Below are 22,417 nucleotides of genomic sequence, written 5' to 3' on the forward strand. Positions count from 1 at the left end.
AATTTATGATAATGTAAGTCTGTGATGTAAGGTCGCGTTTCCATCTGCAAGATAACTTCCGTAATAAATGTCCGACAGTCTGTCTGACAGCAGCTTGCTAGTCTAAGCCCGCCGTTTCCACCTGCAAGTAGACTTGCCAGCTGCTGTCAGACAGACTGTCGGAAATAATGTAGGGAATGTTAGTTTATTTTAAAACTGAGTAGATAAGTCCTTATTAAATGCGTGGAAATTTCCGGAAAAACCGTGGAAATTGTCTGAAAAATCCCTGGAAAATATCCGGAAAAAGCGTGGAAATTTCCGGAAAAGCCGTGGAACATGTCTGGAAAATCCCTGGAAAATATCCGGAAAATGCGTGAAAAATGCCTGGAAAATCCCTGGAATATGCCTGGGTAATGCCTGGAAAATATCCGGAAAATGCGTGAAAATGTCCGAAAAAAGCGTGGAAAATGCCCGGAAAATGCTCGGAAAATCCCCGGAAAATATCTGGAAAACGCGTGAAAATGTCCGGAAAAAGCGTGGAAAATCAAACCACTTCAAATTTGCGAAGTAATTAAAGCAGAAAACCAAAAAAGAAAAAGAAAGCTAAAATCTTTCATATTAAATGTATATGGAGAAAGAAAGAAAGAAAGAAAGAAAATACATTTAATCACAAATACAACATTTTAGCTTACAACTAATACATTTTAAGAACAATAAAAATAAAAATAAATATTAAGTACATCGGATATATTAATTATTCTAGTATTTGGTCAGTATTTGTGATAAGGTGGACTACTCAGCATATTTTGCCTCTCCGTATTAGTAGAGAGGCGCCGGTTTTCAGTAGTCCCCTCGACTTGCTACGCTTGGAGCACCAGAACGGTTTTTTGGGTGGTAAAATAAATAGCATAAACGTTTATTATAATTTTGAGATAGGTGAATAAAAGATAAGTAAGATAATTAAAAGAAAAAAGAAACAATATATTATATGTCCATATATAAAAAAAATAAAAAATAAAATATGGGATATTCATATTTCATACCTAATGTATGGGAGGGTTTAAAGATAATTTTTTTGATATTTCTCGATTTATTTTTAAAAATTTATTACGGCCATTTTACTCATTAGGTTAAGTACTTTCGATATCAGTTTAAAGTTTTTTGTTATCTGTAATACTTACGGAAAAATCGCCTGTGCACACTTAACGATTACACCCTGTATAAAATTCTCGTGAGTCGTGTCACAATGTTAGTCTGCATACTCCTCCGAAACGAGTAGACCGATTCTCATGAAGTTTTCTGTGCATATCGGGTAAGTCTGAGAATCGGCCAACATCTATTTTTCATATGTACCACGGGCGAAGCCGGGGCGGACCGCTAGTAATAAATAATAATTTACACAGGTGTCTACATTATCAGCAACGCATGCACGAAGCACGGAGCAGTTTGTTTATCGCAATCGACATTAGTGAAAATATAATAATTAATAATCATAGCTTTCGTTATAAGTTATTTGTGATAAAAATTTATATTTCAAATACTATGCCACAAACATTAAAGAAATATTTATATTTACTATCACCTCAACTATCACAGTTTACTATAATGTCCACAGATAATGTCATACACAGAAACGAAACGTAAATGTCATAGAGCGGTTTGTCAAATTTCAAAATTACAAATCACAAAATATGTCAATGATTGTTATTATTCTATATTGTTATTTAATATTATATCTATCACAAATCTCGATTCGTGGTGTACCGTGTTTTTAGTTCTAAATGAATACATGGAAAGTATCTGTAAAACTATATATTTTTCAAGTAACGTTGAACTTTAGTTCAAATTAAATGGAGAAACAAAAGCGGGAACGAAGTTCTAACTTCACTCAAGATGAAACAGACCTCTTGATATCGTTAGTAGAGGAGAGAAAACACATTATAGAAAACAAAAAGAGCGATGCTACTACTTGGCAAGAAAAAAAGGAAGCATGGAAAGATATTGAACGAGCATTCAATGGTTCTGTGTTTCGGAATCACAAACATCTTAAGCTGAAATATGAGGCGATAAAAAGGGACACTAGGAAACGCTTCAGAACAAGTGACGGTATGACCATACCTTCCCGGCTCTCGACTACGGAAGAAAGAGTAAAAAGGATTATTCTTCCCTCTGTTGATGGAAATGATAATCAGTTTGCGGACTTCTCTTTGCCTAATAATAGTAAGTTTATTGAAATAAATAGGTATTCAAAATTAATTAAATTCTATATTGCAATTAAGTAGGTAATATGAATCAATATGTTTATAAACAAAGCACATAATATGTTGTAAAAGGTGGTCTAATTACTGTCTTCAGCGAACACTGCCGTAGTACAACCTTTCTCATTTACCTATTTGAAAAACTGGTATATATTTTACATAGCCTGTAGTATTCAGGGATCACAAACTTACATATAGGTATCTGCTGGTGAAAATATTTTAGAAATTTTCGAGTAGTTCATGACATTAATGCATTCAAACAAATAAACTCTTGATTTTCTTTTCAAGAAACATAATATTATAGATTTTGTATTTATAACATTATATTATTCTGTTGTGTTACAGTTAAACCAAAGGAAGAGAATACTTTTGTTGAAATTGATTTGGAAGATGAAAACCTGGAAATGGCAAAGATTCAGAAAGAAATTATGACAGAGGCGTTAGTACAAAAAATAATTCAAAGAAAACTTTTAGAAAAAGAACTAGAACATAAAGAGACGATGTATGAATTAGAAAAACAGCACCTTCTTCTGAAAATAGAGATATTAAAAAAAGAGTTAGGAGAAACCTAACAATTTTAATTGTAAGTAAATAATTTTATTTGAATGCATTTCTTATATGAAGGACATGTTGATTTTATATAGTTTAGCTTGATGGTTTCTTTCTAACTTCTAACTCGAGCTCTTTCTTACCCGGTCCCCACCTCACCGCACATACTTAGGGCGCAGTACAGCGGTTGCAGTCAAGCTGTAGGCATTAGTTTTAATTTTGTAAGCTATAGGTTTTTTTTCATATGGAGTTAAGAAGCAAATTGTGTCTTCATTTCTTTTTATTTTGAATATATTAGAAGTATAAGGAAATTTAATTTGACTGCCTCACTGTTTTTGTTGCATTTAATATTTTCTAAGTATATTTTTTATTTTGACTATATCAAAGACATCATGTGATGTTAATACTTTATTTTGGCCAATTCCTTTAGTTTCTGTGATCTGTGGGCCAATTAATGTTGGTTACTTAGATTAAGGATTGGTCTCTGCGACCAATCCTTAATCTAAGGTTGGTTACTAAGAAATTATGTTTCAAGAGGTGGAAAGTTATCAACTATTAATTATTTTCTGTTGGTTATAGAATGAAGTTTATTTCGATAAATTATTGTAAAAATGTTTTATATTTACAAATAGATGTTTATTATTTTCATATTAAATAATTTTTATGTTAATGTTGCTATATGCTAGTAATCTAAAATGTAAATAAATAAATACATTTATTATTAAAAAGATAAGTTTGCTGTACAAAATTTACAACTAAAGTCCGGTCGCGGAGCAGGAAGAATTTCGTACATTAACCTGTTATTACCTGTCACTGTCACTCCCTTGAAAAATAATGTGTCTTGCTCGCACAGGTGCAATGACCGCCGTCCTTAGGTATTGTAAACCTTTTACCTGAGAGCGTTAGGTTTGTGTTTGCTTGATTGGTGTCAGGTGTTCAATTATGATTTTGTGAATTCAAAATTTATAAGAATAAACCTCAAACTCTTTATGTCCAATCAAAATCCGCCAAAGTCGAAATCGCGTGTAAGACTAACGTATTTCTTTATCTAATATTGTACATAGTAAATAATTTACTTGAACTTTAATTTACTTTTTTGAAAAATAAGGTCATAAAGAAATTTCACTTCTTATGTGTCTACACGCACACTTTTTTATATAATATATCGTTGTTATTGAAAAAGTCAAAATGTAACTAACTAATAAGTATTGTAAATGAATAAAGGTCATTTATTTAATAAATTAGTAAAAAACATTTTCTCCTCCAAATATTTCATGTAAACTGCACTTCATTCAAAAATGTTTGTGACCACTGTCAGTAGGTAAAGAGGTCATTGTACGAAATTCTTTCTGCTCCGCGACCGGACTTTACCTACTATAATTTTGATAATTATTATGCTATATGGATGTTGTGTTTAGGTTTGAGTTATACATAGTCTATTTGAACAAAAAGTTTTACCAACTTTATCTGACAGTTATGCTCCTGAAAGGTTATCAGAAACGTTATCAGCATGTGGTGAATAACGTGTATGGATTTAGATCAGTCAGTACTTTAGTTTAACTAAATTAAATAATTGTTTATGGGTGCTAAGATATTTCTACACCATGCTACATTTCTACTTATATATTACACTAGCTAGTAACCGCGGCGTCGTCTGCGTATTCAAAGGAAATTAACTGCAATAGCGCCATCTATCGGTCTCCTACTTGAGGACTCTTTACGATGCTCCAAACGACTAAGTGCCCCGTATATTCGGATATGATAAACCAGGTATGGTAGGTTTCCATTTCATTTATATTGTTTCTATTTGCATTAATCTAGATTTGCCTTTTGTAAAGGAAGAAGTAAACTTCGCAATGTTACTATAAAGGAGAATGGGCATTTTACTATGGAAGTTGGGCCTGAACCCTTGAGTTGGACCAATACACATGAGATATTGTTTTTATAATAGATCATAACACATACATAACGGGAAAAATATATATAAAAAAATAATCAACCGGGTTTTTGTACAGTCACATCAAGTTTTATTTCTTTGTGTATAATATTTCTTGCAATAAATAACTGTTATAAGACAATGACAATATCTTTATGTTACTCCAATTCACTTTCACTTACAAATACGTACTAATCTTAAGCCTTCTAAATTCTAATAAACGAAATACACTAATATTATGTTTTGTAACAGGTACCTATACCGTGTTTATTATAATTCAATGTAGTTAGACGTTTTTTGTGGTTAAACTCAGTCACTCGAATGACATTTTGATTCATATTTACTTCACTCGAATTAAAGACACCGTTATTGTGCGCAAAATAATAGCCAAATAAATAAAACTTTTTGCCTTGACTGTACAAGAACCCGGTTGATTTATTTTTTTATTTTATTTATTTCGTAAGGTATGTGTAATGATCTATCACAAAAACAATATTTCGTGTGTATTGGTCCTAGCCCAAGTTTCAGGCCCAATTTGCCCATTCTCCTTTATTGTTCATTATGAGTTTTATATTTTATAACTAGCTTCCGCCCACGACTTTGTACGTGCATCCCCGTTTTTCCCCGTTCCCGCAAGAAATTCGGGAAATCCTTTCTTAGCGGATACCTACGTCCTAACATCTACCTGCATGCCAAATTTCAGCCCGATACGCCCAGTGGTTTGGGCTGTGTATTGATAGATCACTATATCAGTCACCTTTGAGTTTTATATACCTACATATATAGATTAGAGGATTTTTTTCGTTTTACCTGAATTCATTTGCATGCTATATTTACTCAAACTTTCGTTCTTCGTAGTTAACATCGTAGTTACAACAGATTATATTTAGAGTTTTAGAATTTTTAACTCCTATAGGTACTTTTATGTATGTTAAATGTTTAAAGATCATGCAATGTTAACTTGCTCGTCTTTTATCAAATGGATTACGCAAATTTGAATAATTTTGGAACCAGTTTTGTTATATTGGTCTACCTATGCGCTATAAATAAAATTTAGCCTATGCCACTCATGAATAAAATAGGTTAGAGACAATGCTCTGTGGCTATACGAAAGAACTTAGCGCCGAAATTTATTTTTTTCAATTAACTAGGTACCTATGAATATCTCAAAATATTGCCATTTAAATGCTCCTTCAGAATCAGTAATTGCTCCACTTCTATAATAATTATTATTAGTTTATTTACTTATGTTTAGTTCCTGACCAATTAATGAAAATTTAATTTCCCTGTAAAATGAAAAATACTCACTTTTCACACAGTGTTTTTTTGATTTTTCCAAAAAAATTGCTCCCGGTTTGCTCTAATTTATAAATCGGTTCAGTATAATATAGAATGCTCGATCTGAATACTAATAGTAACTGACTGACTGGTTCGATTCCCACCCGGGGCAAATATTTGTGTGATGAACATAGATGTTTGCTCTGTGTCTGAGTGTTAATTTCCTTTATAAGTATTTATTTAAAATTATATATTATGTATGTTTATCAGCCATCTGGTTTCCATAACACAAGCGAAAGCTTAGTAACGTATGGGATCAGATCGTGCCGTGTGTGAAAAATGTCCTGAAATATTTATTATTATTTATTATTTAACTAGGCAAAATATACAAGCCATGTACATATTTGTATTTGCTAGTATCATATTTTATCAAAATATTATAAAATTTATTCTAAGCAAAAAAGTGCACAAAGATTTTTTATTAGATTCTAGTTGAAAAATAAACTGTTTTGGTATGTATGGTTTAGGTCGTTGTCTAAATTAACTATTATCATTAAAAATATATAGTTAAATTTTACCTTAAAATATTTGTATCATGTTGCCTAAGACGTCCGTAGTCCACTATGAGAGAGTGCATCGCCTTTGCAAGGATAGGTTTTATCCCGGAAATCCCACGGGAACGGGAACTATGCGGGTTTGTCTTTGAAATTGCGAGCGGAAAACGGAAATTATTATATTAAAGAAAACAGCATTGAGAAAATACTTCCTCTGTTTTATTTTAGTAACAGTTTAACATTGAGGAAAAGCCAAAATTTAAAACAACTTTCAGGTAGGTACGAGATCATAACCTTGTTAAATTAACAATTATCATATTTTTTAGGTTGGATGCTGGTAAAAAATAATTAGCGTAGGTACCTATCACTGTTACTTACGTGCATTATTTTGGTATATATAACTAGATATTTTATGACGATAAAAAATACGATGATGATATTTGAAATACCTACTAATATCTATTATAAATGCGAAAGTAACTCTGTTTGTCTGTCTGTTACGCTTTCCCGCTTAAACCTCTCAACCGATTTTGATGAAATTTGGCACAGACAATCTTTAGACCCTGAGAAAGAACATACCTTAACAACAAACATAAAGTTCATAACATAAAACATAAAGTTGTATCACAGTATTACATTATTAATTATTATTGTGGTTGTATCTCTGGAATAAATCACACATATCATGAATACTGTGGGTCAATGTTTAAGTAAGTTTCAATCAAAAAGGTTTGAATATTGTGTTTTTTTATTGTGTGGTCGAAAAAATAGGGTAAAGGTTCATAATCAAGACTGAACTTTAATAAGTTCAGTTTATATGGTAAAGCAAAAATGAGACAATAATAAAATTAATCAAGGTTATTTCGGTTCAGGATGTTTTATTTAAATAACCAGTGTGACTGAGTGCGGGCGGTCGTGTTATACTTATTAAAATAACCGGATTATAATACTTATTATAATTCAGTCCGTAAAACTACGTAAGTATTTTTTTATTATTTTCATAACAAATGACGATTTTTTTGTGTTTAGTAACTATAGGGATTTGTTCACGGTTTCTTAAATCTTCGAAATTGTAAATGCGTGAATGAAATTTCATATTTGGACATTTTCAATTTTTTTAAACAACTCGAGTAAGTACTTAGTTATAATAAGTAACTCTACAATTTTTCAACAAATCCATATTTTCATTGATTTATGAAAACTAATAAAATGATTTTTTATAATGCCATCAATAGTTACAAATTTTATTGAAATGTCACGATATTTAAAATATGTTTTTAGTCATCGTTCATAATTATAAAAAATAAACCATGTATTCATTAAAACAGTCAATATTTATTTATTTTTTTATGAAATCTTGTATCACCTGCCACTCTTAATTTTAATTAAGTAGTTAACTATAGTATGTTTCTAGGGCAGGCGGAAATTCGTACAATGACACGAAGTATTATGTTATCGTCAAATAAAACGATACCTATCGCTCTTCATACACTAATTTATCGTTTACATGTCGTTTACGCAGCGTACGGGTTCTCGTGGTACAAGGTGGGGTGAACGACGCGGTCGTTCAGAGGTAACAAACTTGTTATTACATGTCTGTATAAGGTGCAGATTAGGAAGCACAGCGACACGCATTCACGTATTGTTGGACACCCCTGTTAGGTCATTGTACGAATTTCCGCCTGCCCTAGGAACACACTTTAGGTAAAAAGTTGAAAAGGAGAATGGGCATTTTACTATGGAAGTTGGGCCTGAACACTTGAGTTGGACCAATACACATGAGATATTGATTTTATAATAGATCATAACACATACATAACGGGAAAAATATATATAAAAAATAATCAACCGGGTTTTTGTACAGTCACATCAAGTTTTATTACTTTGTGTATAATATTTTTTTCAATAAATAACTGTTGCAAGACAATGACAATATCTTTATGTTACTCCTATTCACTTTCACTTACAAAGACGTACTAATCTGAAGCCCTCTAATAACCAAAATACACTAATATTATGTTTTGTAACAGGTACCTATACCGTGTTTATTATAATTCAACGTAGTTAGACGTTTTTTATGGTTAAACTCAGTCACTCCAGTATATTTACTTCACTCGAATTAAAAACACCGTTATTGTGCGCAAAATAAATAAAACTTTTTACCTTGACTGTACAAGAACCCGGTCGATTTATTTTTTTATTTTATTTTTTTCGTTAGGTATGTGTAATGATCTATCACAAAAACAATATTTCGTGTGTATTGGTCTTAGCCCAAGTTTCAGGCCCAATTTGCCCATTCTCCTTCCGTATATTATTATTTTATTTTATTAATTACATTCTGCTTTTTTATAAATTACATGTCAACGAAATGTGTAGGTACCTACTTATCTATGTACTCGCGTTGATTCAATTTAAACATTGAATCTTTAAAAATAACACAATTAATCGTTTTAACTTATGATAACCTTGTATCGAGTTTTTATAAAGAAACAAAGGTACTATAATCTTATTTGTATGGAAAGAGGAGATAAGTTTTAAATTACTAAATAGTAAATAATAGTTCAGTACTATCGAAGCATATAATCTTATTGGGATACCTAGCCTATGTCTCGTACATCGAAATTTTTTGTCAAAGGGCGTCGAGTCAGTCAAAAACGTTTTTAACAAATTTTTCAGTCAAAAATGTTTTTGACCGACATTGACTTTTAGTCTAAGTTCCCACCGGAGGATTTTGCGTTCATAGTTTTTTGTATTATATTAAAATTTTATGTATATTTATAAATAGGAGAATATATATTATAGGTAGGTACCTATTATATATCGACTAGATTTCCAGTCAAAATTTGGCCGCAGCCCGCAAGCATTTATAGGATCTAGTACTATTTTGACTGTAACATGTGTACTTCCTAGTAATATCCTTCCTATCCTACTAATATTATAAATGCGAAAGTTTGTGAGGATGTGTGTGTGTGTGCGTGTTTGTTACTCTTTCACGGAAATACTCCGATTACAATGAAATTTAGCACACATATAGAGGTAACTTGGATTAACACATAGGATAGTTTTTATCCCAGAAATCCCACGGGAATGGGAACTATGCGGGTTTTTTCGCGAAAAAATGCGGGCGAAGCCGCGGGTGAAAAGCAGCAGCTAGTAGTACCTACATAATAATATTATGAACTAGCGGTCCGCCCCGGCTTCGCCCGTGGTACATATTTACGTTTTCTCTACATAAGAACCATCCTCGTACTTCAAGGAATATAATAAAAAAAGAATTATCGAAATCGGTTCAGCCGTTCTCAAGATATGCGCTTACCAACACATTTTGGGATTCATTTTTATATTATAGATGATGTAGATGACTTCAGAGTTTATAATATTAGCGAATATTCGAAAACTTTTGTTTAGATTTTTTTTTAATATAAGTGAGATTCTTCAAGGCCTTCAACCACTGATCTACTGATGCCCTATATTTGTTATACACTAGCGGTCCGCCCCGGCTTCGCCCGTGGTACATATTTCGCAATAAAAGGTAGCCTTTGTTCTCTCTCAGGGTCTAAAGATTGTCTGTGCCAAATTTCATCAAAATCGCTTGAGAGGTTTGTACGTGAAAACCATACATACATACATACATCTATACTAATATTATAAAGCTGAAGAGTTTGTTTGTTTGTTTGAACGCGCTAATCTCGGGAACTACTGGTCCGATTTGAAAAATCTTTCTGTGTTAGATAGCTCATTTATCGAGGAAGGCTTTAATATAATATCATCACGCTACGACCAACAGGAGTGGAGCCACGGGGGTGAAACCGCGCGGAGCGGCTAGTAATTACATAATTACAAACTTTTCCTCTTTATAATCTTATATATAAAATTCTCGTGTCACAATGTTAGTCTGCATATTCCTCCGTAACGGGTGGACCGATTCTCATGAAATTTTCTGTGCATATCGGGTAAGTCTGAGAATCGGCCAACATCTATTTTTCATATATGTACCACGGGCGAAGCCGGGGCGGACCGCTAGTATTAGTATAGATATCTAATAGATAATAATTTTTATTTTTTATCATAAAAACAGTTAATTAAAAGTTTATAAGTAGGTACTTATAGTTAATTATTCCTTTGATTTATTACACCATTGTATAAATTTTTTAACCACCCATAAAATTACGTTATTTTCAACCGACTTCATAAAAAGGAGGAGGTTTGTAATCCTACTGTATTTTTTTGGGTTAGTTACCTCAGGACTGCTTCTGGATGAACTAATTTTGTTGATTCTTTTTACAAATGTTACTCATAACTCAATAATAATAATAAGGACCTAAAACTAAAAACAACATAATTTGTATGCTTATCTCCTATCACATATTATGTAAAATAACAAACCATAATTTAGTCAATTGTCTGTGACTTGAATAACAATCGTAGATTTATGTCATTAGTCATGACTAGCTGTGCCTCGCGATTTTACCCGCGCTCCTGTTGGTCTGAACTCTGAGCGTGATGATATTATATAGTAATATAGCCTATTTTGCCTTCCTTGATAAATGGACTATCTAACACCGAAATAATTTTGCTAATCGGACCAGTAGTTCCTGAGATTAGAGCGTTCAAACAAAAAAACAAACTCTTCAGCTTTATAATGTTAGTACCTATAGAATATAGATTAATAAATTGTCACATCTTTTATTTGGACTAAGTTCCCAGACAATGGCCAGACCAAGTTGTTTTAAAATAACTGAAAATTTTTAGATTAAAATAATTTGTTATTTTTGTGGCATAAAATGATATGTTGCCCAAATTCTTTATTCACTTTGTTAGTTACAAAAAACTTGCTAAGAAGTTGTACGCTTATAATTTTATATTAATTTTTTGTACTGTTTTAATTATCTTTATTTTAATTAGTAATTAAGTAGAATAGAATAGAATAGAATAAGAATTTAATTACCATTCACACGCAAAATACAAATAAAAATGGAAAAAATTAATAATTTAAACTCATAAATTCTTATGAACGTTTAAAGAACTAAATAAAACATAAATAGCTATTATGTACCTAATCTGAAAATTCCAATTAGGTACCTACTTCTCTTCATATACTCGGAAAACATAACCCTCTTTTAGGCAAAGTCGATTATATAGGCTTTAATACGGCACAAGTACAAAAAAAACCATAACTTTGAAGGTTAAAACCAGTTTTGTCACAATATAATATCTTCATTATTATAATATTATGTTCTTAGAATAACGTTATAAATATTATGTATATTTACTACAAAATACTACGGAATAGATACAGCCTTATTAATAATAATGCAATTAGTAAAGAAATCATTTTATTTAATTTCACAAACAAGCCAGTGCTTGCGTTGAAGATTTTGAACAGCTTGCTGCATTGTAAATAATAAATATACAATGCTGAAAATATCCTTTTTTGCTAACCCTCCTCGCATACATCCATACTAATATTGTAAATGCGAAAGTAACTCTGTCTGTCTGTCTGTTACTCAGGCACGCCTAAACTACTGAACCAATTTGCATGAAATTTGGTATGGAGATATTTTGATACCCGAGAAAGGACATAGGCTACCTTTTATTGCGAAATATGTACCACGGGCGAAGCCGGGGCGGACCTCTAATATTTCTATAAAACAGATTTTTTTATGTAAGTAGGTATTGTTTTATGCATTAACAACAGAACGTTAACATTTTATATTGTAAAAAAAATAAAGATAGACGCTTACGAAGGAGTAATGCTAATAAATATTCGGTTCTGCTGTTTTTTTTTTGAATTTTCAAAGATAGGTACTTTTATCAACCTACTTTACGTCATTAGGTATTTCTATAGCGACACATTTATTTTTAAGTTTTTATTATACACTAGCGGTCCGCCCCGGCTTCGCCCGTGGTACATGTGGTACATTTACCGTGGTACATGGCACGTGGTACATTTTCTATACATAAAAACCATCCTCGTACTTCAAGGAATATAATAAAAAAAGAATTATCGAAATCGGTTCAGCCGTTCTCGAGTTATGCGCTTACCAACACATTTTGCGATTCATTTTTATATATAAGAAAGATATAAGATAATTATCGATATATAATTTAAATAATAATATTATGTATTTAATGACACTAGCTGCTTGCGCCTATATTTTGTATTATTATTTTTATGGAAATACTAGCTTTCGGCCCGCACGCGGCATCGCCCGCGTTTTCAAAGAAAAACCAGCATAGTTCCCCTTCCCATGGCATTTCCGGGATAAAACCTATCTTATGTGTTAATCCAAGTTATCCTGTATACCTATATGTGTGCTTTTCATTGTAATCGGTTCAGTAGTATTTGCGTGATAGAGTAACAAACACACACACAATACACATTCTCACAAACTTTCTCTTTTATAATATTATGTAGTAAGAAGGATACATTTAAAATCAAGTTTTAATTTAAAAACTCGTTCTAGTGCACATGTATTTTTCCTGGTTCATATTTAGTGCTTATTTTTTTTTTGTTTGACCTTTATAGTTTATAAATACTTCCGTATTGCCAAAGCGCTTTATATCTTCTTAGTTATACCTCTATATAAAAATGAATGGCAAAATGTGTTGGTAAGCGCATAACTCGAGAACGGCTGAACCGATTTCAATAATTCTTTTGCACGCCTCATAAGCGAAGCGTTGAGGTGGGTACTACTGTCACTTCGCGCAAAACATCTGATTTTTCAAACTTAAAATGTCTTTATGTATCATACATTGCACTTGTAAGATAATACATACACACACATATTAAGAAAAAACACTATTTTTAACGTTCATGATATTTTTGATGTCATTTTTGTTATTTAAACTAGTTAAAAAACAGTTTAAAAAAGTTCTGTCTTGGACGTCCGTGTGTCTGTATGTGCGGATCCTTTTTCTTGTTAACACGATAGCGACCGAAATACTTTACTAATCGAGTCTTTTTTTTTCTCTTACGCTTGAGTATGCTCAGGAATAGAACCCTTTCATTTTTCAGGGTCTGATTCGATGTGGTTTAATTGTTATTAAATAAACAAAAATAATAATTAATAAAATTTATTAAAAAAAAATTATGAGGCGTGCACTTTTGGATTTTCCAAATTATTTTTATTATATTCCTTGAAGTACGAGGATGGTTCTTATGTAGAGAAAACGTAAACATGTACCACGGGCGACGCCGGGGCGGACCGCTAGTTATTAATAATTCTTTTAGAGCTAGCGCGCAAGAGCAACTCCGCAACTATTTTGTCTCTTCCATCAACTCTATGGGCTAGTAAGTATGAAAGTGCGCGCACGTAGCGAGTAGCGACGCAACTCCCCATACAATTGATGGGAGAGATTTTAAAATATAATAATAAAACTATTTTGTTTGTTATTATTATTTAAAAAATATTGTTATTATTTAAAAAAAATCTTAGCAATTAATTTAATTATGTACCTAGTTTCTCTTTAAATACTTAGGTATCAAAATTATGCCCACATTCATCGGTCAGTGAATAGATGGTAAAATGGTTTAGTAATATTGTAAATACTTATAATATTATGGTTATTATAGGTATCTAAGTATTATTATAATAATTACACCCACAGCCTATGGTTTGAGTTTATGTGCAAAATAAAATAAGTAGGTACCAACATACCTAGGTATCATAGGTATAAGTGAAGTCCCATGCCACCTAGTGGGGTAAAGGGCAGATGCATTATAAATCTGTTTCACTAATCGATTTTCTTTAGGGACAAGTAGTTGATCAGCCTTTTGTGTCTTACCAGACTAAGACATTTTTTTTCTGCGTCTCCACCGGGAATCGAACCCAGGACCCCTCGGTGTTATGCTCACGCGTCAACCACTGTACCGAGGAGGCGGTCAATATATATAACTATGTAATTACTAATATTTGTATACGTAGTATATTATTATTAGTCTGTGCTAATATTATAAAGCTGAAGAGTTTGTTTGTTTGTTTGTTTGTTTGAACGCGCTAATCTCGGGAACTACTGGTCCGATTTGAAAAATTCTTTCGGTGTTAGATAGCCCAATTATCGAGGAAGGTTATAGGTTATATATCATCACGCTACGGCCAACAGGAGTGGAGCCACGGGGGTGAAACCGCGCGGAGCAGCTAGTTAATTATATTTAGGTAACTCTACGACTTTTCTCTGTGGCTTCATTCATATACAAATTCTTATTCAACCTTCCAGAAAATGGTGGCCGGGGAGATTCCACCGTTCCCCTTGGAGGAGGAATACAAAAAGAACACTGGCATCACCCCTGATGATGTGAAGGAACTGCGTCGGTGGCTGAAGACGCAGCCACATCTACCTGATGAACATATTACAGGTATACTAGCTATAGTCCATGCTTTTGCTAGTGTATGAGGTTTAAAAGAAGATTGCGTTTAATATGATATGGCATTTTAATAAGGTGAAACTTAGGTCTAATAATATCATTGACAATTTAATATTCTTTATAATTTAATATAGTGGTAAATGCACTTCTTCTAAATTAACCATGGCACCCATAAAAGCTATGTAACAGGAAAAATTTAATTGAGTAGAAGTATTAGGTATAGTTAGTTATATCTTTGATTCATTTTTGTAAACTTATTTTCTAATCGACAAAGCCTGCTTTATTCTTCAATGAATAATAATACTTTAATTACCAGGGTCAAACATAGGCTACTTGTTAACCGACTTCAAAAAAGTAGGAGGTTCTTTTCTTCAAAAATCAACCCTTAACGAATCGAAATAGAGATGAATGTTTTTGCCCGTGATTTATTCTGCCAGTACACACGGGAAACAGTTAGTATTTAAATAATTAAAAGGTATACAGTGCTAATTCATACCCATTTAAAAATGCACGACATTGAAAATAAATTGTAATAAGTGGTATTTGTAAGAGCCATTATGTATTTAAATCGTAGATTTTCTACAATTAGATGTTATGATATTCACAATAACTGTGTTTATATACGTATAAGGCACAATAAGATAATGACCTTGTTTTATAATTAGATACGAGTATGGGGAAAAAAATATAGTTAAAATAAGGTTAAAATAGGTCGGTCTATGCGGGCTGTTTCTATTAAATATAATTTTATATAATATAATTATATCGATCGAATCAAATCGTATATATTTAAATAAGAATGAAAAAATATATGTACTAAATACTAATATTCGTTCACTGCAAAATACTGATAGGTACATGCCTAAGTATATATATAAATTTTTCAAAATTAATTGATTAGTTACTTCATAGAAATAGAAAAGCATCAAAATCCTGTTTGGTTGTTATTATTTATTTATTATAAGTTATTTATCTCGATTCTATATGAATATATAATATTTCGTTATTGGTGCATCACTATCACTACATAGTATAAAACAAAGTCGCTTTCCCTGTCCCTATGTCCCTATGTCCCTTTGTACGCTTAAATCTTTGAAACTACGCAACGGATTTTGATGCGGTTTTTTTTAATAGATAGAGTGATTCAAGAGGAAGGTTTATATGTATAATAACATCCATTAAATAGTGGAGAAGTACTGTTATTTTTGAGATTTCTAATGTGATGTCGTAAAAAATTACATTTTTTCCGCTTACATTGCAAACGCAGGCTAAACCCTACGAGTTTTATCAAAATAATGTACTAAGTATTATACACATTGAAAAGGTCTACAGAAAAGTCCGCGATGGTATATGTCTATCTCTTATGGATAACCCACAATAACTTTTTTTTGTCATTTACTTTTTACGACAAATAATGGCTAATTTTCGATGCGATTTTAACCAATAGAGCATTAATCCTTAACCAATTAAATACCTTGAATACATTGTTCATTTAATATAGATCTATATGGCCCTTTATACCGTATGATTTAAGTGAATATTTTCGAAGATATTACAGATTTAAAAATTGCGGGACGTTGCGTTTGCGGTACTGGCCTGCCACTTTGGCCACTGAAGCCGGAGCGGGCCGCTATGTGTTTATATACAACGTTCACAGTTTTTCTGTAGTGTATTTAGTATCAGCATTGCACCCGTGCGAAGCCGGGGCGGGTCGCTAGTAGATTATATACGTCATAGATTATAGCTGTGTTTAGAGCTGTGTCCCGCGGTTTTACCCGCATTGCTCCGCTCTTGTTTGTCTTAGCGTGTAGCGCGTGAATATAATAATATAGCCACAGAATATAGCCTTCCTCGATAAATGGGCTATCTAACACCGAAAGAATTTTTCAAATCGGACCAGCAGTTCCTGAGACCTAGCGTTTTCAAACAAACAAACAAACTCATCATAGCACAGTATTACAATAGTGATTATATAATATATCAATAGATTTTAAGGATGAGATGTAGCTGATATTTTTCTCCTCTCAAGTATTAATTTATTATCACCTAACTAAGATTATCACAGATAGTATAATTTTATTCTTTACTATTATTATTTAATTTTACACAAAGTGATCTTAAATTCCATTAAAATCTTAAATGCATCGTTCAAAACAGGAAAAGCGGCGAATTCAAAACACGTGTAGGTAATAAATTAAAGGGTTATTACTTATTTCATGTTTATTTCCTTATTAGAGACACAAACAAAGAAATAAAAATGAACATGCCTTTAGCTTTGTAACATCTTTGTAACGACAAAATTACAATTTTATATTATGATTTATGAATGGCAAATTATAATGAAATTGAAAATTGATATCAAGCCAATGATTTTATTTATTTAGGTGTCATCACTATACCTATCAATAAGCGATCTGCTCCGACTTCGGTTAGCCATACAAATAAGTAAAATATTCTGGAAAACTGTTGTAGGGTAATTTTTCTTAAAACCTGAAACACAAAAATGTACTAGTTCAGTCTCTTTACGATAACTTTCGCACGCGAATTGCATCTTACAATGTAGTATGTAACATAATTATTTGTGGAATTAGTAAGTAGGTAGTTACCTAGTAGTAATTTTATCTATCCTTTGTAGGTAGTCCACGTGTATTCAAATGGACAAACAAGCGTGTAATATGCCATATTATAGAACAATTATGTTGACAATCTTTGTGTAATTTGTTTTGATTGAAGCATTGCAATTTTTAGGAATTACTACTTTTCTATTGTGTCAACGATCGATTGAGTTACTAGCTTCTCGCTCCCACTCTGCTTTGTTTGAAACGGGATAAATATTCTGCTGGTAAAAGAATCGGTTTAGTAGTTTTTTAGTTAATGCATTACTAGCTGTGCCCTACGGTTTTACCCGCATTGCTCCGCTCCTGCTGCTCTTAGAGTGATGATATATAATTATAGCTTAGGTACAGCGTTCGTCAATAAATGGGCTAGGTATATTTATAGTTAACACCGTAAGAATTTTTGAAATCGGACAGTAGTTCCTGTGAAAGTTGAACCTTTCCTCATAGTTTAAATTAGTTATGATGATATAATTTTTACGAATTTTATCGACATTTCAAACCAACCAAGAAAACAACATTACTATAAAGCGCGTCACACACGGTGAAGATACTATAGGTAATATTTTATCTTATATTATAGTATCTTAAGGTATCCGGTATTAGCGTTCTGCAGACCATCATTTTTCTTAATGGCATTGCGTACTAAGACCCCTGTAGAACCGCCATCCTGTTACAACTGACCCGAAATTTTGTGGGTCATTGCCATTTCAATGCCAATAAGAAAAATGATGGTCAGAACGCTGATACCGGATACCTTAAGATACTATAATATAAAATATAACCGTATCTTAAGATAAATTATAAAATATTATAGTATCTTCACCGTGTGTGACGCGCTTAATGCACACTTCCGTAAAAACAAAAATTCTTCATACGCAGTCATATAAAAACTAAATACCATTACAGACATGGACCTCATCCTGGCTTACCACTCTTGCAACAGAAGTACGGGTGTTACGAAGCAAGTACTAGATCTAAACCTAACATTGAAGACGCTATTCACACAATTCTTTAAGGATCGCAAGTTCGACGCTGGCGTTGAACGGACTTTGAACAATTTGTAAGTATACAGATATACAGATATTTATCATTATTATTTTTTTACGTTTGCCTACCACAATCTACATGCATGTAATCAATCTTTAATTGTTTTAATCAAACTATTACATACTTAACTAAATTTCTATTAAAATTATAATTTACTAGCTTCCGCCCACGACTTTGTATGTGCATCCCCGTTTTTCCCCGTTCCCGCAAGAATTTCGGTAAATCCTTTCTTAGCGGATGCCTACGTCCTAACATCTACCTGCATGCCAAATTTCAGCCCGATACGTCCAGTGGTTTGGGCTGTGCGTTGATAGATCACTATATTATCAGTCACCTTTGAGTTTTATATATATAGAGATTATGTGTTATGTTTCAGATTACTCACACTTCTACCCACCAGAACGAAAGAGGGTTATGCTATATTCTACACACACTTCCTAAACACAGACCCCAAAGTATTTGTTTTTTCTGAGGCTATCAAGTAAGTTTATCTGAAAACTACAATTATTTCAGTTTAAGTATCCTATCCTATCCTACTCCTACTAATATTATACATATGCGAATGTTTGTAAGGATGGATGTAGGTATGTGTATGTATGTATGTTTGTTATTCTTTCACGCAAATACTGTACTGAACCGATTACAATGTAATTTAGCACACACATAGACGGTAACTTGGATTAACACATTGGATAGATTTTATCCCGGAAATCCCATGGGAACGGGAACTATGCTGGTTTTTCTTTGAAAAGGCGACCTTGAAATTTTACTCTCAACGCGCCTAATGAAGTTTCACTTCAAAATAAAAAGGGGAAAATAGGAATGTATGGACATATTATCATATAAAGGATGTGTACATACATATACACCAGAATTACATAGCTATAGAAATTTCTAACGTGCTATTTGTACAGATATAAAAATAATCATAAAAAATCTCTTTTTAGAGCATCCCTCATGGTACTGGATTTCTATCAATACGAGGAAGGGACTTGGCCCGGCATCACCTTTGTGATTGACTTCGAAGGAATGACCCTAGGGCATGTCACTAGAATTGACTTGGTCAATCTACAGCAGTTTTTGTACTATTTACAGGTTAGGTTATATTATATAAATAATTGTTTTAACTTAAAGAAACACGGTTAAACTCACGAAGTAATTGTACCGTCACAGATCCTTGATAAGTGTACCTACCCACAAAGTTTGAATTAAATCTTTCCGTTTAAGGCGGGTCAAAATAGAGCCGAAAGGAGTCGGTTACATAATCACTACATAGTATAAAACAAAGTCGCTTTTTCTGTCCCTATGTCCCTATGTCCCTATGTATGCTTAAATCTTTAAAACTACGCAACGGATTTTGATGCGGTTTCTTTTAATAGATATAGTGATTCAAGAGGAAGGTTTTAGTATATAATTTATTATGTTTTAGACAAAGCGGGCGAAGCCGCGGGCGGAAAGCTAGTTATAGAATAATTTGATTTATACTTTTGTCACATTGTTATGCGAATATTCAGTAGATTTTTTTTACAAAATGGTCTTCTCTTTTCCATGTGTTTACAATTATCGCATTGTAATATTATTTACCTATCATTAAATACTGATTATTATAATATATTATCATTCATTGGCTCTTTGCACATCATCACAATTCACATCACACAATAATGCGGACGTGATGCCTAAAATAATATTTTAATAGAAATAATAAGATATTATCTACATTCTCGATCTCTGACCTTTGCTGCAAAAGATGTAAATTATTAATATTTTAATTAGTTAACTAACTAAGTATATAAGTTTACATATAAATAATAAAAAAAATACATACCAACATAGTTATATGTAATTATAAACTTTATGACTTCTTCATGGACTGGTTATCACGAAAATGTAATTGTATGGATGGTTATAAGACTTATATTAATAATTAATATAAGTACATAAAATTTGTACATATTTAACTTTTTATACTACGTATAATATATAGAACTACCTTTCCGACCGCGGCTTCGCCCGCTTTGTCCAAAACATAATAAATTATATACCTAATAAAACCTTCCTCTTGAATCACTCGCATAGAAAGCGACTTTGTTTTATACTATGCAGTGATACATAAATATTATATTATAATGTCAGTCTGCCCCGGCTTCACCCGTGGTAAATAATACATAGCATATAGCACTCAAGGTTCCCTTACCTACATAATATATCAAACGGTGAAAGAATTTGTAAAATCGGTCAAGTAGTTCCAGAGATTAGCCCATTCAAATATATAAATTCTTTAGTTTTATATTATACTTACTAGCTTTCTGTCTGCGGCTTCGCCCGCTTTTACTAAAACCTAATAAATTAGCGTGTATACTAAAACCTTCCTCTTGAATCACTATCTATAAAAAAACCGCATCAAAATCCGTTGCGAAGTTTTAAAGATATTCATATGGACATATTATTAAGAACATTGGGACAGAGAAAGCGACTTTGTTTTATAGGTACTTACTATGTAAGATAAATTGTAGGTACATGAACGCAAATATTTCAAAAATGGTATTACATATATGTACTAACAAAACATTTCCAGGAAGCAATGCTAGTCAAACTAATGGGTCTTCAATTCATCAACGCACCATCCTTCATCGACAGAGTGGTGATGATGATGAAGCCGTTCTTAAAGAAGGAGATGATGGACATCCTCAGCATCCATACTGTTGGTTCTGAGACTGTTAAGAAGCATTTCCCTATTGAAGCGCTGCCTAAGGATTTTGGTGGCAGTTATAAGTCGTCATTGGAATGTAGAGGTGTGTAAGCATTATTGACAAAAAAAAAGACGGGTTGCACTGGGGGAGTGCCGGCAGAAGTGAAAACTTGATTATTAACGTTGAGCATGTTTGATATCCATCTGTCTTACGCTTTTTCGATCAGGTCACGTGTCCTGACGCGAGTTTAAGATTTTATACCCATTACAGAAAAAGTGCTTAACGCCGCTAAAGAAGTTTTCACTTCAAAAAGTTTGGTTTGTTAATTATCATCATCATGAGTCTTTAAGTCATGTTCCTGATAAGAATTTAGTATATACTATATACATGCCACAGTTAGATCATAAACACCGTTGGTTAATAAATTAATAATATAACTCGAGGGATTAAAAACTGAGAAAAAGTGTTAACCAAACCATATACAATTGAACGAATTATTTTTTGTAAGTTAATAATCTACTGAAAAATATCAGTATGCATAATTATAATATAAACGAATTAAGTATATAAAATAATTTGGCTATCTGTACATTTTTATATCGTTTAAGCCAAGCTTATATAAAATGCAGATTAATTTTTAAATACCTATACCTAGATAGAGGAAAAATTTGTACGTTATTGACTTTTACCTGTTTCTTGCAGATGAGCTGATATCAAAACTTCGAGCCAACGCATCTTACTTCGAAAATGAAAATAAGAAACGAGTAGTAGAGTCACTAAGGCCTGGAAAACCGAAAACAATTTCAGATATATTCGGCGGTCTAGAAGGCTCTTTTAAAAAACTTGATATTGATTAAGGAAACTGTCTGTGATAAAATATTGTGTATAATTAATGTATGGGAATTAAATGAGTACAAAATTTGAATGATTTATTATTTACTAGCTTCTGCCCGCGACTCCGTACGCGCCGATGTCGGTCTTCGCGTGGATGGTTTATTTCTCCATTTTGAGTAACTCTGACAATGACATCTTATAAATATCTATTGGACCCAAATACGGCTAGGCCTATAATAATACGCAACGTATTCGCGGTTCTACAGAACAACGTCTATGGATAAAACTGAAAAATTAAGATTA

The 22,417-nt window shown here is 32.4% G+C and overlaps 2 protein-coding genes across 3 annotated transcripts; both read left to right on the forward strand.

The window, feature by feature from the left end:
• The first annotated feature begins 1,714 nt into the window (after positions 1 to 1,714).
• On the forward strand, positions 1,715 to 2,809 carry LOC149899320 (uncharacterized). The gene is made up of 2 exons (XM_090114468.1): positions 1,715 to 2,199; positions 2,583 to 2,809. Exons 1-2 carry the CDS (start codon positions 1,830 to 1,832, stop codon positions 2,807 to 2,809), a joined length of 597 nt encoding a protein of 198 aa, XP_089970594.1. The 5' UTR covers positions 1,715 to 1,829.
• Positions 2,688 to 22,205, forward strand: LOC149899321 (alpha-tocopherol transfer protein-like). Of its 2 annotated transcripts, none has more exons than XM_090114467.1 (7): positions 2,688 to 2,820; positions 14,775 to 14,913; positions 18,447 to 18,600; positions 18,964 to 19,068; positions 19,535 to 19,682; positions 21,166 to 21,382; positions 21,983 to 22,205. In XM_090114467.1, the coding sequence occupies exons 2-7, from the start codon at positions 14,778 to 14,780 to the stop codon at positions 22,135 to 22,137; spliced, it is 915 nt and encodes a 304-aa protein (XP_089970593.1). In that variant the 5' UTR covers positions 2,688 to 2,820; positions 14,775 to 14,777; the 3' UTR covers positions 22,138 to 22,205. The 2 variants fall into 2 exon arrangements, with proteins under 2 accessions (XP_089970593.1, XP_089970592.1); XM_090114466.1 differs by lacking the exon at positions 2,688 to 2,820 and adding an exon at positions 7,375 to 7,531.
• The last annotated feature ends 212 nt before the right edge of the window (positions 22,206 to 22,417 follow it).

Source organism: Colias eurytheme, chromosome 21 (assembly GCF_061535395.1).
Source record: "Colias eurytheme isolate Ceu_HAF_F1 chromosome 21, ilColEury1 Martin Lab GWU primary, whole genome shotgun sequence".
Taxonomy (NCBI): domain Eukaryota; kingdom Metazoa; phylum Arthropoda; class Insecta; order Lepidoptera; family Pieridae; genus Colias; species Colias eurytheme.

Bases quoted from the DNA above. Each gene is read 5' to 3' on its own strand.
- LOC149899320 (XM_090114468.1), top strand. From the start codon at position 1,830: ATGGAGAAACAAAAGCGGGAACGAAGTTCTAACTTCACTCAAGATGAA. The intron at 2,200-2,582 runs GTAAGTTTATTG...GTTGTGTTACAG, and splicing joins CTTCTCTTTGCCTAATAATA to TTAAACCAAAGGAAGAGAAT.
- LOC149899321 (XM_090114467.1), top strand. From the start codon at position 14,778: ATGGTGGCCGGGGAGATTCCACCGTTCCCCTTGGAGGAGGAATACAAA. The intron at 19,069-19,534 runs GTAAGTTTATCT...ATCTCTTTTTAG, and splicing joins GTTTTTTCTGAGGCTATCAA to AGCATCCCTCATGGTACTGG. The intron at 19,683-21,165 runs GTTAGGTTATAT...AAACATTTCCAG, and splicing joins AGTTTTTGTACTATTTACAG to GAAGCAATGCTAGTCAAACT.